Genomic DNA, 17260 nt, shown 5'->3' with positions numbered 1-17260 from the left:
CTGCTGTGAATGGTATTGGATGATTACCATGACGTATGGTATCTTGCTGGTAATTTGTTAGTTGTGACAGTTATCAGTCATTTATATATGTTTGGAAGGTAATAGCTGTTTCAATGCTTCAGTGGAAATTGAGAAAAAAAGTACATATGTTTCATGTTAAGATGTCTTTTTTCCCTATCATTTTGCTCTTTTGGAGTTAAAATATCTAAATTCCAAATATTGGGGGTAACTGATCTTTTATTGGGAGAAGAAGTTTGTATGAAAAATAAACTATGAGTATAGAACTGTCATTTTGATGTGTTGGAGCTTTGGAACCCGCCTGTCTTGAGTTTGAATGCTGGCTCTACTAACAGGTTGACCTGTTTATTTAAATCTCTAAGCCTTTGCTAAATGGGTTAGTACTACCTACCTTGCAGAATTAGTGTGGAGATTAAATGTAATAACAAAAGTAACATGACAGGTACTCAATAAATATTAATCTCAAACACATTTTTCTAGATACATTTCCTGTTACTAATGTCTTTTTCACCAGGCTAGCACATTTGTGAAAATTGCGTTAGTGGACAGTTTTTACAGATCAATAAATAATATACAAATTGAATTTGCCATCTCATCTGATAGGTCCTGGAACATCTCTGAAACTCCCTGGAACTAATCAGACAGGAGGGCCTAGTCCAGCTGTCAGGTATGTTCAGTATACTCCTGTTTCATTCCCTTTGCCACTAAATATTGACCGGGCTGCATGAGAATCTTCCTTTATTGATCTTCTTTGTATTTTAACAATTTACAATCTTCACAGGCCGATCACTCAAGCTGGAAGACCCATTACAGGTTTCCTTAGACCCAGCACACAAAGTGGAAGGCCAGGCACTATGGAACAGGCCATCAGAACACCCAGAACTGCCTACACAGCTCGCCCTATTACCAGCTCATCTGGAAGATTTGTCAGGCTGGGAACGGTAAATTCTGTCAGCTTTACCATAGCCTTGTATGACCAAAGTAATTTATGTTATGTTAATCATTTTTCACTATTTTTATAGTAGACAGTTATATGGAAAATTTACTTGTGTTGGCTTTATAATTTTATGCACATTAAATTCAATTTGTGTTTCGAGAAAGTTTCAGATTTCTTGTTCTATCATTTTTCCCCATAGGCTTCCATGCTTACAAGTCCTGATGGACCTTTTATAAATTTATCTAGACTGAATTTAACAAAACATGCCCAGAAACCTAAATTGGCAAAGGTATGTACTTCAAATTATTTTATGTTATGAAGTAATGTTCAAAATGTTATCATAACATTACAGGAAATGGATAAAAATCTGTGAAGAAAAGACCTTGTCTTGATTGAAATGGAAATGTTTAATTATTCTAATATCTAAAATTTCTCTTAGTATTGAGTTAAGGAAAGTCAATCAGAAATAAAGCATATATACCATTATAATAGGAAATTCTTTTTCTCCTAATAAAGAACAGCAATTTATAACAAAGAAAGCAGATGTTACCCATTACCCACCATCTTTGGGTAATGAAGTTTAGGAGATCATCTGTATGTGTGTATATTTTTCTTTTTCAGCTTGGACTGTTCTCAGAAAAATAATTTTCTATCCTTGTAGGATTTTAGAACTGTCAAAAAGAAGATAAAAAAATGTTCTCTTTCTAATTAGTAATTAATCTGGCATCTCAATAAAGATTGCTTGAGCCAGACAGCAGCAAGCCAACTGCATTAGTACTTCTAACTATTAAATGCTCCTCTAAATTAAAGAGAAAGTGAGAGCAAGAGAAAAAGTGATAAGAGAGTGAGAAGGGAGAGGGAGAGGGAGAGAAAGGAGGATGTTCGTGACCTTTCCAGTACAGAAAAGTTTAGAGGTGAGCATGGAATAATGCAGAGCCAGGAGCAGTTAGCTTCTGGAAATTGGTGTAAGCCTAGCTCAGGTTTTTAGCTGTAATCTCTATGAATTCTGTGCATGAGTGCTGAGCTCATTCCTATTATCAGTTCTACTGGCGTTTAACATATTTAGTAAATATTAAACACTCTAGGGAAAATGAAAAAGGACACTAGCCATACAGACTTGAAATTTAAATCAGGGAAAGGAATGCCAGTTGGCAAACAAGGAATCAGACTATAAGAATGCCAATGATGTTTTTCTTTTTCTTTTTTTTTTTTAAAGTTTATTTATTTATTTACTTTTGGCTGTGTTGGGTCTTCATTTCTGTGCGAGGGCTTTCTCTAGTTGTGGTGAGCGGGGGTCACTCTTCATCGCAGTGCGCGGGCCTCTCACTGTCGTGGCCTCTCTTGTTGCGGAGCACAGGCTCCAGACGCGCAGGCTCAGTAGTTGTGGCTCACAGGCCCAGTTGCTCCGCGGCATGTGGGATCTTCCCAGACCAGGGCTTGAACCCGTGTCCCCTGCATTGGCAGGCAGATTCTCAACCACTGTGCCACCAGGGAAGCCCCCCAATGATGTTTTTCTTAATTTCTTATTTGATAGCAACCCAGTCAACTTCATTTAGCAAAATCATAAAGTTTTACTTATTTCCCTTTCCTTTATGAGGAATATCTGATTCCTTATCTTTTTAGGCCATTTATTTGAGGTGGCTGAATGGCTACTTAATACCATTGTTGTTTTCTAACCAGGGAGTGTAGTCAGTAGAGGCATTTCCCTCAAATTAGGATGCTTCCAGGACAGACCTGGTCTATGTTACTAGATTTAGATGAACTAGATTTTGCACTTATTTAGTGTGTTGTAGAAATAATGCCAGGTTTCTCTGTCTTTGGTCCCCAACTTGCCTTGACTTATCTGGACTCATTTCTAATATTGGCATATTGCTTGGGGTGGCTGGTGACTCCTTGACACTGCCTTGGGTGTTATAACATCCTTTTCATGGCAGTGGTAACACCAACTGCTCTCATAATTTTTTTTTTTTAATAAGAGAACAAATGGAGGATTAGGAATAGTTTTCTAAAGAGGGCCTCATCCTGATTTCTTTTTTTGGTTGCCTTCAGGTCATCTCTGTTAATAATCTTGATATCTTTCAGGGGTGCTAGCCTCTTTGCAAGTATAAAATAATGGTGTTATGGACAAATGTAGTACCACCAAGAGGTAGTCTGGTAAATGCTTATTTATCCAGATAGGTTGGGGGCAGTATTAGAATAATGATTCTCAGCCCTGGCTGCACATAGAGGCATCTGCATATTAAGGAAAAACTCCCTACTTTACAGTTAAACTCTACTTTGTTTCAGAAAGAACTTCCAGATTTTCCCATGTCTAAAGTGTCATTATTAATATCATAATCACTGTATAATACATGCAGTTTTATGACAGTCCTAAAGTTGGTCTTTTCATTTGTCTCTTTCTGATAAAATAGTATGTGTAATATGAAAAAAATTGTTGAATTATTTGAGCTTTCCAGTTCGTATTCTGTGAAAACAGGAATCAGTTATAAGTAGCCTTATTTTAAAATGAATGGTTGTAACAAATGATGGATAGACCCTTTACTTATAAATCCCAGGCACTTTACAGTACTTTGTTATTTTGGTTCAATCTAGCTGCTGTCAAAATGGCCTTTGAGGGCTTCCCTGGTGGCGCCGTGGTTGAGAGTCCGCCTGCTGATGCAGGGGACACGGGTTCATGCCCCAGTCCGGGAAGATCCCACACGCTGCGGAGCGGCTGGGCCTATGAGCCATGGCCGCTGAGCCTGCGCATCCGGAGCCTGTGCTCTGCAATGGGAGAGGCCACAACAGTGAGAGGCCCGCGTACCGCAAAAAAACCAAAAAAACCCCCCAAAAAACAAAAAAAAATGGCCTTTGAGTTTTGATATGACAATAAAGTACTTTGTTAAAATAAAATCTAATGTATTTTTTTGCATTTTTTTCTACACAGGCTTTGTTCGAGTATATCTTTCATCATGAAAATGATGTTAAGACTGTAAGTTTTGAATTTGCACTATTTTTAATGTGATTTTTATGACTTTGGGGATTTAGATTCTGAAATGTTCTATTTCTTACCTTATAAACAGATGGAATTATGAAGATTGGAGAATTACTGATACTTTCAAATCCACTGTCAGTTTCAGTAGGAAACTTTGTATAACTATAGAAGTCATAAGACTTGTGCCTGATCTATAGAGTAGTAGATCTCCACTAAAGGGCAAGATATAGATAATGGAGAATGCTGCGTAGTATGTTTGTGTTAAAGTTTATTTTTTATACTAATAGTTAGCATTGTTGATCCATTTTCTTCTTTGGTCCATATAGTGATTATAGGTTTACTAATACATGTATTTCTGGTCTCTTTGTAGTGTTCCCCATCTCCTCCCCTTTAACATTTTATGATAGAAAATTTCAAACATGTGCAAGTGGAGAGTATAATGAGCCTGTATCAACCATCACCCAGCTTCAACAATAATCAATAATCAGTCGTCTTGGTAGCCTTTCAACAGAGAATTTTAAGGTTACATGCTCAGGACTTCTCCATTTGTGTCGTTTTTCAACATGCTAATATGCAAATGAGCAGTAACTTCACAAATCTTGTCCAATCAAATGTAGTTAATTCTACAGTGTCTAATGATAGTATTTTCTGTCATTTTCTTATTCAAGGAAAAAACCTTATATATTAAGTATTCAGGAAGACAAAAGCATTTTTCTCAATTGTGTTTTCTATGTGTCAACCATTATGTTATGTACTAGGAAAACTAATAAAAATATGATATTTGTTCCTGCCTCTACAAGCCATGTAATCTAGCTGAGGAAATAGAATTGACATAATGAAACAGTTAAAAAGGTAATTGCCGGAATGTGAAATTGGTACTGAAGATCAAGGGGAAAAATCAGGGGATAATATTAGTAAAACTCCATAAAATCAGTAGGATTTTTTGGAATGGATGGGAAAAAATGTAAAAGAAGGGTAAAAACATGAGCAAGGTACGGAAAGAGAAATAAATAAACCACATTCTCAAAAATGGGGGTGTCAGAGACATTTTAGAGAAAGAAGTGACAGAACGTGATCTAGATTTGGTATGGGAGACAAAGGAAAGACACAGCTCAAACTTGCCTCTTAAAGATGCTGGAAGAATGACCGTTTTACTAACAGAAATGGGATTATTAGGGAAGGACGTCAGTTTGTAAAGAAGCTGAATAATTCACTAGAAGGCATTTTTAGTTTGAAATTGTGAAAGGCTATCCAAGTGGAGATGTCACTGCATGTATTGGAAGCTGTGACACTAAAATATAGGGGTCCTGGGCCAGATACACAGAGTATGGGAGTTATCGATAATGAAGTGATAGTGGATGTGGTCACATCGAGAAAAGAGAAAACTAAGGTTGGGGCAACTGAGAAACCATGCACATTTCTGTAAATAAAAGTCAGTACATGCCATTTTCACTCAATATATAGCTGGTCAGAGGGTTTCAGGGTGATATATAAAATCATGTAGTTACACTGTCATTAAAAAGAAACATTCAAATACCATCCCATTTTATAAATGAGTAAATATTTGTAATTACTAGAGTATCATAAAGCTATATCCTGACTTTTTGAAGATTAATTCATTTATTGCAGAGACATTTATTCTTTCATCCAACATATTTTGAGCCACTACAGTGTGCCAGGCACTGTTCTAGGCCCTGAGATTACAGAGTGGAGCAAGCAGACAAAATCTCTGCTCTTTTGGAGATTACGTTCCGGTTGGGCAAGGAATAGAGACAGTTAGCAAACTTAAAAATATATAAAATGTCATGGGATAAGCAGTATAAAAATAAAGCAGGGAAACCAGGTAAGAGAATAGATGACATGGGGGAAGTTTGTCCTTTTATATGGGCTGGGAAGTGGTCAGTGAAGTCCACTCTGAAAAGACATTTAAACAGAGACCTGTATGAAGGGAGACAAACCATATGGTTAGGTGGAGGAAGAGCACGTAAATCAGAGAGAACTTTAACTGCGAAGGCCCTGAATATTAGCATTCTTGGATTGTTTAAGGAACAGTGAGGAGGCCACTGTGGCTGGAGTGAGGTCTTTGAAGGGGAAGAGTTGTAGTCAATGGGTTCAGAAAGTTGACAGATCATATGCTGTTTATAGGTCATAGTGATGATGTCTTTATTCATCTTGAAGATGTTGTTCTGCATCTTGGCATTTACATAATTTTGTTGAGGAATGTTGTTTCTTCAGCTACATTGAAAAAATAGAATTTGTTCTATGGAAAACTGTATTTCTGCCTTTGAGTTCTTAATAACTTCCTTCCTCTCCCTTCTTGGGGCAGTATTGGCAATGTTGACAAACTGAAGGGGCGTGTGGGTTGGTGATTCTGGAATCTTTATTTCCATATGCTCTTTAATTTCGTCATGCTGAAGTTGTCGCAACTCTAACAATAGTGAAAGGATGACTGTTTTTTAAACTTTAGAGGTTGGAGCACTATTACTTAGGAAGGTCACTGGGATGCCCAGGTGGATGTATTCACAAACATGTTGTTGAGATCTGCCAAGGTTCCCTTATGGACTTTTATAAACTTACGCCTTTTATTTATGACCTTCTAGGTCTTTATTAATATCTAGATATCGGATTGATTGACTTATTCAAAGATCCTTAAATATAAGTATATAGTAATTTATTTTAAAAAACTGGGGAAGACTTTAAAGAAATATAGCTCTCTGTAACCTCTTTAAAATTTTAAAATGTTAATAGCTTTTAATTATGAATCTTATTACTATGACAGTTTTGTTTGGTTCTTAAGTTATTTTCAACGTAAGTCAGAAGTAAAGAATAGAATTAATTCAGTCAACAAATAATTCTTGAGGGCCTCTTAACCGCACAATGACATTGCAGAACAACAGAGATGTGTTAAGAAGTGGATGCCTGTCCTCGGGGAATTTAGAGTCCATTTGAAATAGTCACAAGTGGTTTTGTCTAGTGCAGCCCCAGTCTTCAAATGAAGAGTGATCATTAATATGTAATTTTTTGGACCATTTTTATTCTACATCAGTAATCATATTAATTTCCTTAATTGGTTTAGACAAACTTGTGGGTCCTACATAGGAACCATATCTGAAAGCAAAATCAGCAGCCTGTAATCAGCACTAGGTCTAATCTTGGAAAAATTAGAAGGTGTAAAAAAAATTTAGAATGACATTTTTCTGAAAAATAGAAGGTCTGTTATATTAAACATGAAAGTGAATCTGATCTATTCGCTGGAACAGGTCTTTTAGAGGATTAAGTTAAAATGAATATATTCAGATATTTACAATTTACTCCTGAACTGAGCTGATTGAAATATGGTTCTCTGGTATTTCCAGAGATAATGATAATTGAAATTATACTTTTTTTCTTCATTTTTCACTTCCATTTTTACCTCTTGCTTGGGGAAAAAAAGAAAAATAAGCATATGAACATAGTGTGTAGTGTGCTTTTAATTTCCATAGCTTTCAAGTAGAGGTGTTGATTTTTCAAGTCCATTAGAACCTCAGCATGGTGACACCATTCCTATATAAATAGTTTGCATATTTAGAAGTCTCCCCTGGAGCGAGGGAAGATGGGGAACACAAGGAAAGTTATTTATTTTGCAGTAGGAGATTCAAGGAGCTCTTCTGGCATTCATTTCAGAAAAGCGTTAATATTAAGAAATGGGCAATAATATGGGATGCATTCTGAGATTATAGAACTGAAAATCTAAGAGTTACTTTAACTGAGCTGTTGGATATCATCATGATGTTAACACTGACTAAAGAATAAAAGGTTTTCAACCTTAAGAGCAAGAATAACAAGTATTATTAAAAAATCGGAATTCTTTTTAAACTAATAACTTGAGTTTTTATTCACCAAATCTTTATATGAGCTTCAGATTTCTGTGAGCTTTGAATTTGTATAAAGATTGATTTACTTTCCTCTTTGTCCAAATGGTTTCCACTTTTTTGGTATAGAATCCTAATTCCTAATGAGATGTCTCTTGTCTGATCTTAAATAATCACTAGAAGGAACAAACTAGAAGACGTTAGAGAGAAAGGGATAAACACATGTAAAATGCAAAAGCAGTTAAGAAGATCTCTTTCAGTCTGCAGCGAAGGAAAGTCTGATCTTTAGAATTACTGGCATGTGAGGTAATGTCAGAATAATGGAATGATGGTTGTTAAAAGACGGCGGTTACCCAAGTACCCCAGCTCCTTTCACTCTTCTTCATGACCCTGTTTTCAAACCTTTTTCTGTCTGCATACTTGATCTTTCTTTATTTCTCTACACCTGTCGTTAAAGTGGGGCCTGCAGTTGGGCCTGCCTTACGTGGTAAAGGCTTGACTCCCACTGGGTTTGGAGGCATTTTGGTTGGGAGAGGGTAAAAACTGACGGATTTTTAAATACCATTTTTGTACCTTGTATATTAAAATTGTATTCAAATAGACTGTACATCTGCTTCCCTTTGATCACTGTTTACTTCTCATCTGCTGTCAGTCCTCTGGTCTGGAACTGATTATTTAGGGAAGATTGGTGGGGCCATCTGGAGACATGAGCAGCTTGAGTTTCTGTCTGATTTCTAATGCATGTTTTGATTGATGCTAATTATATAGTTTATTTCATTATTTTTTGTTTTTGTTTATTGTTAGAAAAGAAAATCCTAATCTAAAATGAATTGTTTTTCAAAGGCTTTGGATTTGGCTGCCCTCTCCACAGAGCATTCTCAGTACAAGGACTGGTGGTGGAAAGTGCAGATTGGAAAATGTTACTACAGGTAAAATTTTGATTATTTGGAAAAGGCTTAGAAGCAGCAACATATTTTAGAGTCTCAAATCTGGTAACCTTTTCTGGGGGATAGATTTCCTCACGAAGAAAGGAGAACTGTGTCTTTGGCTTACGTGAGGAAGCATTTACTTAGCAATCACATGATGGCACTAAGAACTGACACCTTTAGAATAGTAAAATTTTAGAGCTGGGAAGGGGAAACTTTGAGACCATCACATCCAACACTGCTTTTCAGATGAGGAAGCTGAGGCCAGAGAGAGGTTGTGATTTGCATCAGGAACTAGTCAGTAACAGACCTAGGACTAGAATCGAGTCTGTTCGTTCTCACTCCACTCCTCTTGGCTCTCAAGTCTTTCCTCCCTCCCTCCCTCCCTCCTTCCTTCCTTCTTAATTTTTATTGGAGTATAGTTGATTTACAATGTCGTGTTAGTTTCAAGTGTGCAACAAAGTGAATCAGTTATGCATACACATATATCCACTTTTTTTTTTTAGATTCTTTCCCCATCAAGTTTTTATTTCTACTGATGCCTCACGTCTGTAAAGTGCTTTATAGTTGAGATAGCTTGTCCACACATTACATTATCTCACTTAAATCTTATGGCACTTTGGATATAGTTGCTATTATTAGCCCTTTGTCCAGATGTGAGAAACTGAGCCTCAGAAAGATAAAGTGACTTTCCCAAATTCATGTAGCTAGTATGTGACAGAACAAGAATTTGAGCTCAGCTTTCTGATGCCAGTTCTTTTACTATTTGCACAATCCCATGGTGTTTCTCTAGGATCTAAATAGTCTTACACTAATTTACTTAATGTTTAAACACATTTTTAAGCAAATTAATTGAGAGATAAAAAAAGCTGTAATAATTTATGCATATTATATAGCAACTGGTAAATAGGATCTGAAATGATTGCTTGATATTGAAATGCACTAGGAGCATTTGAAAAATAGTGACAAATGAAAAATTATATTTTATAAAGATAAATATGTCTTTTATTATTCAAAAACAAGGTAGACTAGGTACTGTGAGTATCCTTCGATGGTTATTAACTTTAGTTATTAGTTAAACACTGTGAGGAAAAGGAAATATATAAATAGAATAAAAAGGATGCTTATTCTTCTACTATTGAAATTAAGACTATTTTCCATTTAGATATTTCACATAGAACTCTGAAGTATTTTTTCCTACTGTTAGATTGAGGAAGTATTTTCTGCTAAAAGGTAATTTTGGACAATTATAACATTAAACTCTTATGAATATAATTTCTGAAGACAAGCTTGAAATCTTGAGCTTCTAAGCAAAACTCTCAGAAATCTATAATAATGAGAGAAAAGCACAACTTGGATTCCTTCTGCCATCCATATAAGATGGCATTTAAATGAGTATATTTTGTCATATTAATTATTTTTCTCCTCTGTTCCTTAATAGCTTCTTGTCTTATTATGTATTCAGCATTCATTCATTTATTCATTTGCTCAAATGGCTTACATTTGAATGGAGGAGAGAGAACAGGAAACAATTATAAATGTGGTTCCCATTATGATAGAAGCAAGTGCAGGGTGCAGTGGGAGCCCAGAGAAAGATGGCAAGGATGGATTGCCAGAGGATGTAGCCCCATATTGACTTCTGTCTCTTTGCTCCTGATCATTAAGTTCTACTGGTTCTTCCTCTGCAGTATCTCTTACAGTTGCTCCATTGCTACCCATTCCCACTCCAGTGCTTTAATCCTGGCTTTTAGTGTGTTTTGTTTGAATTGCTACATTAGGTACTGCCTCCATTTTCTTGTCCCATCAATCCTTCCTGTATACCCCACTGTCAGAGTAACTGTTGCAAAAAAAACAGCTCTTGTTGGATTCTTTGGTTAATCTCCATTATCTCTGAAATGAAGTCTGGATTTTAAGTGTGGCACCCATGACTTTGTCCCAGTCTACAGCTTTTCACTTTTCTGTTACTTCTCTCATTCCTTGTTGTGTTTTCCTTTTCAATTAAACCCAACAACTCAGCACTCCCCTGACATGCTGTGTACTTTCCTGCTTGTGTGCTTATGCTGATAGTTTGCTTCCATCAGAGATATTCCCTCACCCCCACCCCATCCTATCTAGCTGTCAAAATCTTGCCTGTTACTTCCCCGCTGAAACTTAGTTTGCTCCTCCGCTGTGCTCTCAAAACACTTTTTTTCTCATTGGCCATAATGCAATTAAATTTATTTTAAAATATGTTTTGTTTCAATCTTTACTGGTGCCTTCAGAACATGGTTGTTATCTTCATTTTTGCAACTCCTTACCATCATTAAATGTGCATGCAGTTGATCCTTGACAATGTTTATTGAATTAAATTGGAGAGAACAAGTTGGCAGTTGGTGGAGATCATCTCTGGACTCTGATTCTTTGATATTGTCCTGTGTTTGTGAACTTGACTGATGTTTTCATTATTCCTAGACTTTCTTTACACATGGTGGCCACTCCATTTCCTCTGCACAGGAACCCATGTGATAAATTCCTTTTTGATAGGGCTAGAAGAAATGATCTCTTAAGGGTACAGTAATAAAACACATATGACTCATTCTTCTTTCCTTTCTTTGGTTTCCAGGTGATTCAATAGCTCTGATTGCTTGTTTGCTTTTTAATTTGTTTATTCTCCATTTTTTTTTATAAATCTATTTCTGTTTTCATATTCTTATTTTACATGTATCTTGTTATTGTAATCCCTTTTAAATCATTTTTTGAAAGAGACAACTTAGTTACAAATATAGACTCTCATGGATAATTAGGTGTTCATGGAATTCAGTGACTGAACTTCAGCCACGTGTTTAAGACTTGAATGTTCAGTTGAAGCTTTGTATATAAATATAAAGCCATTCTTCAGAACTTCAGAGTTCTCTGATAACATTTTATGAATACTCCTTGTAAAAGTTGTGGGACCTTTGAAGCGGTAGGGGCTTCTACTACATCACACATCCTCTAACTTTAGGCCAGATTTTGGGGTCACTTTTAACCTCATTGTCCCACATTGTCCATTGTCCCACATTGTCCATTGTCCCAAATAGCTGGGTATAGCCATGCCAGTACTTGAGGCTTAGGTTAGGAAAAAAGAACAAAGCTATTCTTTCAAGAATGAAAGTAACATAATGGACCATACTGTATGTTGTTTTGACTTTATTTTACAAAATAAAAGCATTGTCATAAAGTGCTAAGTAGCTCTTAGATGTCTGGGGATGAGTAGTTATGAGAAAGCCCAACAGATCTATTAAAGACAGGCTGAAGTGCGCTTTAATGATTGATTTCATTTCCCTGGGCAGAAGAAGTGCGTGTTGACATCAGAGCAGTTATATTTAGGCAAGGAACAAGTCTGAAGTTCATAGACTAGATACAAAAAAAGGAAAAGAAAATGTTTGTAGAATAATAAAATGGTACAGCTGTTTTACTCGAGTGGCAATTACTATTTACCTCAAAATTGTTTAAAGTTTAAAAATGGGTTTATGCAAAGTCAAAAAATACCTTGAAATAAGTGAAAATGGAAATACAACACACCAAAACTTATGGGATGCAGCAAAAGCGGTCCTAAGAGGGAAGTTCCTAGCAATAAATGCCTACTCAAGAAACAAGAAAATTCTCAGATAAACAACCTAACTTTACTCCTCAAGGAACTAGAAAAAGAAGGACAAATGAAACCCAGAGTTAGTAGAAAGAAGGAAATAACAAAGATCAGAGCAGAAATAAATGAAATAGAGATTAAAAAGACAGTAGAAAAGATCGATGAAACCAAGAACTAGTTCTTTGAAAAGATAAACACAATTAACAGAACTTTAGCTAGACTCACCAAGAAAATAGAGTACTCAAATAAATACAATCAGAAATGAAAGAGGAGATGTTACCACTGATACCACAGAAATACAGAGGATCATAAGAGACTACTATGAACAATTATAGGCCACCAAACTGGACAGCCTAGAAGAAATGGATGCATTACTAGAAACATAAAATCTTCCAGGACTGAGTCATAGAAATAGAAAATCTGAACAGACCAAGTACTAGTAAGGAGATTGAATCAGTAATATAAAAACTCCCTACAAACAAAAATTCAGGACAAGAGAGCTTCACAGGTAAATTCTGCCATTCAAAGAAGAATTAATACCAATCTTTCTCAAACTGTTTCACAAAATAGAAGAGGAGGGAACACTTTTGAACTTATTTTATGGGGCCAGCATTACCCTGATAATGGTAATGTCCTAAACCAAATAAGGACACCACAAGAAAAGAAAATTACAGGCCAATATCACTGATGAACATAGATGCAAAAATCCTCAACAAAATATTAGCACATCAAATTCAACATTACACTAAAAGGATCATAATAATGATTAAGTGGGATTTATTCCAGGGATGCAGGGATGGTTCAATATATGCAAATCAACCAATGTGATACACCACATTAACAAAATGAAGGATAAAGATCACATGATCATCTCAGTAGATGCAGAAAAAGCATTTGACAAAATTCAACATCCAGTTATGATAAAAATTCCTAACAAAGCAGGTGTAGAGCAAATGTACCTCAATATAGTAAAGGCCGTACATGACAAGCCTGCAGCTAAAGTCATACTCATTGGTGGAAATCTGAAAGATTTTGCTCTAAGATGAGGAATAAGATAAGGATGCCCACTCTCACCATTTTTATTCAACATAGTATTAGAAGTCCTATCCAGAGAAGTTTAGGCAAGAAAAAGAAATAAAAGGCATCCAAATCAGAAAGGAAGAATTAAAACTGTCTGTTTACAGATGACATGATACTATATATAGAATATCCTGAAGACTCCACCAAAAAACTATTGGAACTAATAAGTGAATTCAGTAAATTTGTAGGATACAAAATGAATATACAGAAATTTATTGCTTTCTGTACACTAATAACAAACTATCAGAGAAATTAAGAAAACAATCCCAATTACAATAGCATCAAAAAATAAAATAACTTGGAATAAATTTAGCCAAGGAGTTGAGACACCTGTACACCAAAAACTATAAGATATTGATAAAAAAATTGATGAAGGCATAAGTAAATTGAAAGATATTTCACATTCATGGATTAGAAGAATTATTATTGTTGAAACGTCCATACTACCTGAAGCAATCTACAGATTCAGTGCAATCCCTATCAAAATTACAATGGCATTTTTGAAAGAAATAGAACAAACAATCCTAAAATTTGTATGGAACCACAACAGACCCTGAAGAACTAAAACAACCTTGAGAAAGAAAAACAAAGCTGGAGGCATCACATTCCCTGACTTCAAACCAAATTACAAAGCTATAGGGATTGTATAAAGTAGATAACTAATAAGAACCTGCTGCATAAAAAATAAATTAAATTAAATTAAATTAAAAAGTTATAGGGATCAAAACAGTATGCTGTTGGCATAAAAACAGACACATAGATCAATGGAACAGAAAACAGGACCCAGAAATAAACCCACGCACATGTGGTCAATAAATTTACAAAAGAGGGACTTCCCTGGTGGCACAGTGGTTAAGAATCCACCTTCCAATGCAGGGGACACGGGTTCGAGCTCTGGTCTGGGAAGATCCCACATGCCGAAGAGCAACAGCCCTTGCGCCACGACTACTGAGACTGCACTCTAGAGCCCATGAGCCTCAACTACTGAGCCTGAGTGCCACAACTACTGAAGCCCGCGTGCCTAGAGCCTGTGCTCTGCAACAAGAGAAGCCACTGCAATGAGAAGCCCAGGCACCACAACGAAGAGTAGCCCCCTTCACTGCAACTAGAGAAAACCCGCACGCAGCAACGAAGACCCAATGCAGCCAAAAACAAATTAATTAATTTAAAAAATTTATAAAAAGTCAAGAATGTACAATGGGGAAAGGACAGTCTCTTCAATAAATTGTGTTGGGAAATAGGACAGCCACATGCAAAAGAATGATGGATCACCATCTTACACCATATACAAAACTAACTCAAAATGGATTAAAGATTGAATATAAGACCTGAAATCATAAAACTCCTAGAAGAAAACATATGCAGTAAGCTTCTTAACAGTGGTCTTGGTGATGAGTTTTTGGATTTGACACCAAAAGCAAAGGCAACAAAAGCAAAAATAAATAAGTGAGACTTTTTCAAACTAAAAAGCTACTGCACAGCAAAGGAAACCATGAACAAAATGAAAAGGCAACCTACCAAATGGGAAAAAATATTTGCAAATCATATATCCAAAAGGGGTTAACATCTAACATATATAAAAAAACTCATGAAAGTCAATAGTAAAAAAAAAAAAAATCCGATTAAAAAATGGGCAGAGGCTCTGTATAGATATTTTTCTGAAGAAGACATTACAGATGGCCAACAGGTACACAAAAGGGCGCTCAGCGTCACTAATCATCAGGGAAACTCAAACCAAAACCGCAATGAGATATCACCTTACATTTGTTAGAATGGCTATTATTGAAAAGATGAGAAATAGCAAGTGTTGGTAGTATGTGAAGAAAAGGGAACCCTCATGCACTGTTGGTGGGAATGTAAGTTGGTGCAGCCATATGGGAAACAGTATGGAGCTTCCTCAAAAAATTAAAAATGGAACTACCATATGCTTCAGCAATTCTAGTTCTGGGTATTTATCTGAAGAAAGTGAAAACACTGACTCAAAGAAAAGATATCTACATCACCATGTTCATTGCAGCATTATTTACAATAACCAAGATATGGAAACAATCTAAGTGTCCATCAACAGATGAATGGATAAAGAAATATATATAATATATATATATGTATGCGTGCATATATATATATGCAATGGAATATTATTCAGCCATGAAAAAGAATGAAATCTTGCCATTTTCAATGGTACGGATGGACCTTTAGGGCATTATACTAAGTGAAATAAGTCTCATAGAGAAAGACAAATACTGTATGATCTCACTTATGCGAGGAATCTAAAAAAATAAAATAAAGAACAAAGCTCATAGATACAGAGAACAGATTGGTGGTTGACAGAGCTGGAGGGTAGGGGGTGGGCAAGTGGGTGTAGGGAGTCAAAAGGTACAAACATCCAGTTACAAAATAAACAAGTCATGGGAATGTCACATACAGCATCGCAGCAATAGTTAATCCTGTATTGCATGTTTGAAAGTTGCTAAGAAAGTAAACCTTAAAAGTTCCCATCACAAGAAAAAAGTCTGTAACTATATCTATATTCTGTAACTATATTAACAAAATGAAGTATATATTCTGTAACTATAGTAACATATGTATGGTGACGGATGTTAATTAGACTTACTGTGATGATCATTTTGCAATATATGCAAATAATCAAATTATTACCTGAAATTAATATAATGTTGTATGTCATTATACCTCACTTTAAAAAAATGGGCTTTTATCTCAAAGCAGATGTTTTCAAAGAAATGTCATCTTCAGTTCTTCCAATAAAATGGAGGCTCCAAGCATTTATTGAGGTCATGTGACATATGTCAGCTGATCATAAGCTCTTTGGGTGGTGAACTGGTGTGACCTTGCTCCCTGGTGGCTATTAGTCCTGCTGTGACTAGGCTTCAGACAGACTCTTTACATACCATTTAAGCATTAGGCAGTGAATATGGGAAAACAGGAATCTTTTTCCTAAACTATATAAACATACATGTTAATATGTATGTGTGTATAACATCACCTTCTTTGCTACATGCTTACTCTTACAGATGTAATTTGTCTCTAATTCATATCCTCAAGGTATGAATAAATGCTGTAGTATTTATTTTAAATTGAATGTCTAATTTTTTAAATGGCTGTTCTTAGGTTAGGAATGCATCGTGAAGCAGAAAAACAATTTAAATCAGCCCTGAAGCAGCAGGAAATGGTAGATACATTTCTCTACTTGGCAAAAGTAAGTATTCTTAATTTGAGTAGAATTTGTCTTCTCAGGGTAAATGTTTAAATTCTGACAAGTGCATGGGGAGAGTTACCAGTTTCTTTAGGAATATTTGACAAGTTAATGTGTTCAGACTTAAGTTTGTTGTTGTTGTTTTTCTTTTTTAATAATAAGGGAAAAGGTGAGAACATATGGAGAATACCCATCTCAGGAAAAATTGATTGCCATGAAAAATAAGACAACACCTTTGAAATATTCCCCATTAGAACAGAAGAAAATGCCCCAGGCTTACTACCCCCATGGGTAACAAGCCCCAGAGAGGCACTTTTCTGCAGCACACTTGTCTCCCACCTAAGCAGACTATAGAGAGCAGGGATTGTTTTTATATAGGTCCTTCACTTTTTGGCTCTGCCATTATTACAAAAACAATATTTCCCATTTACTGAGCACCTACTCAGTGGTAAGGTATCCTATCGGGTCTGTTCCATATGCGATTTAACCCTCATAGCAACACCACGAGGCAGATTTTAACATTTCCTTTGTATTCTTAAGGAAAGGGAGACCTAAAGAGGGTAACTAAGATTTTCAAGCTCACTTGGCTATTTGCCAGCATTCAAACTCAGGAATTTCTGATTCCAGAGCTGACTCACTGCCCTGTAGTACCA

At 35.9% G+C, this 17260-nt stretch overlaps 1 protein-coding gene across 2 annotated transcripts in view; it reads left to right on the top strand.

The window, feature by feature from the left end:
- Positions 1-17260, top strand: part of TTC8 (tetratricopeptide repeat domain 8) — a 51150-nt gene that overhangs the window by 15827 nt on the left and 18063 nt on the right. For both annotated transcript variants that reach the window (XM_060166004.1, XM_060165993.1), the window contains 6 exons: positions 622-685; positions 800-959; positions 1155-1244; positions 3882-3926; positions 8624-8709; positions 16523-16610. In XM_060166004.1, coding sequence (XP_060021987.1) covers positions 622-685; positions 800-959; positions 1155-1244; positions 3882-3926; positions 8624-8709; positions 16523-16610 — 533 coding nt within the window. The remainder of the gene's footprint in view (positions 1-621; positions 686-799; positions 960-1154; positions 1245-3881; positions 3927-8623; positions 8710-16522; positions 16611-17260) is intronic.

This window comes from Lagenorhynchus albirostris, chromosome 1, assembly GCF_949774975.1.
Source record: "Lagenorhynchus albirostris chromosome 1, mLagAlb1.1, whole genome shotgun sequence".
Lineage (NCBI taxonomy): Eukaryota > Metazoa > Chordata > Mammalia > Artiodactyla > Delphinidae > Lagenorhynchus > Lagenorhynchus albirostris.
This window is presented reverse-complemented; position numbering and strand designations above follow the sequence as displayed.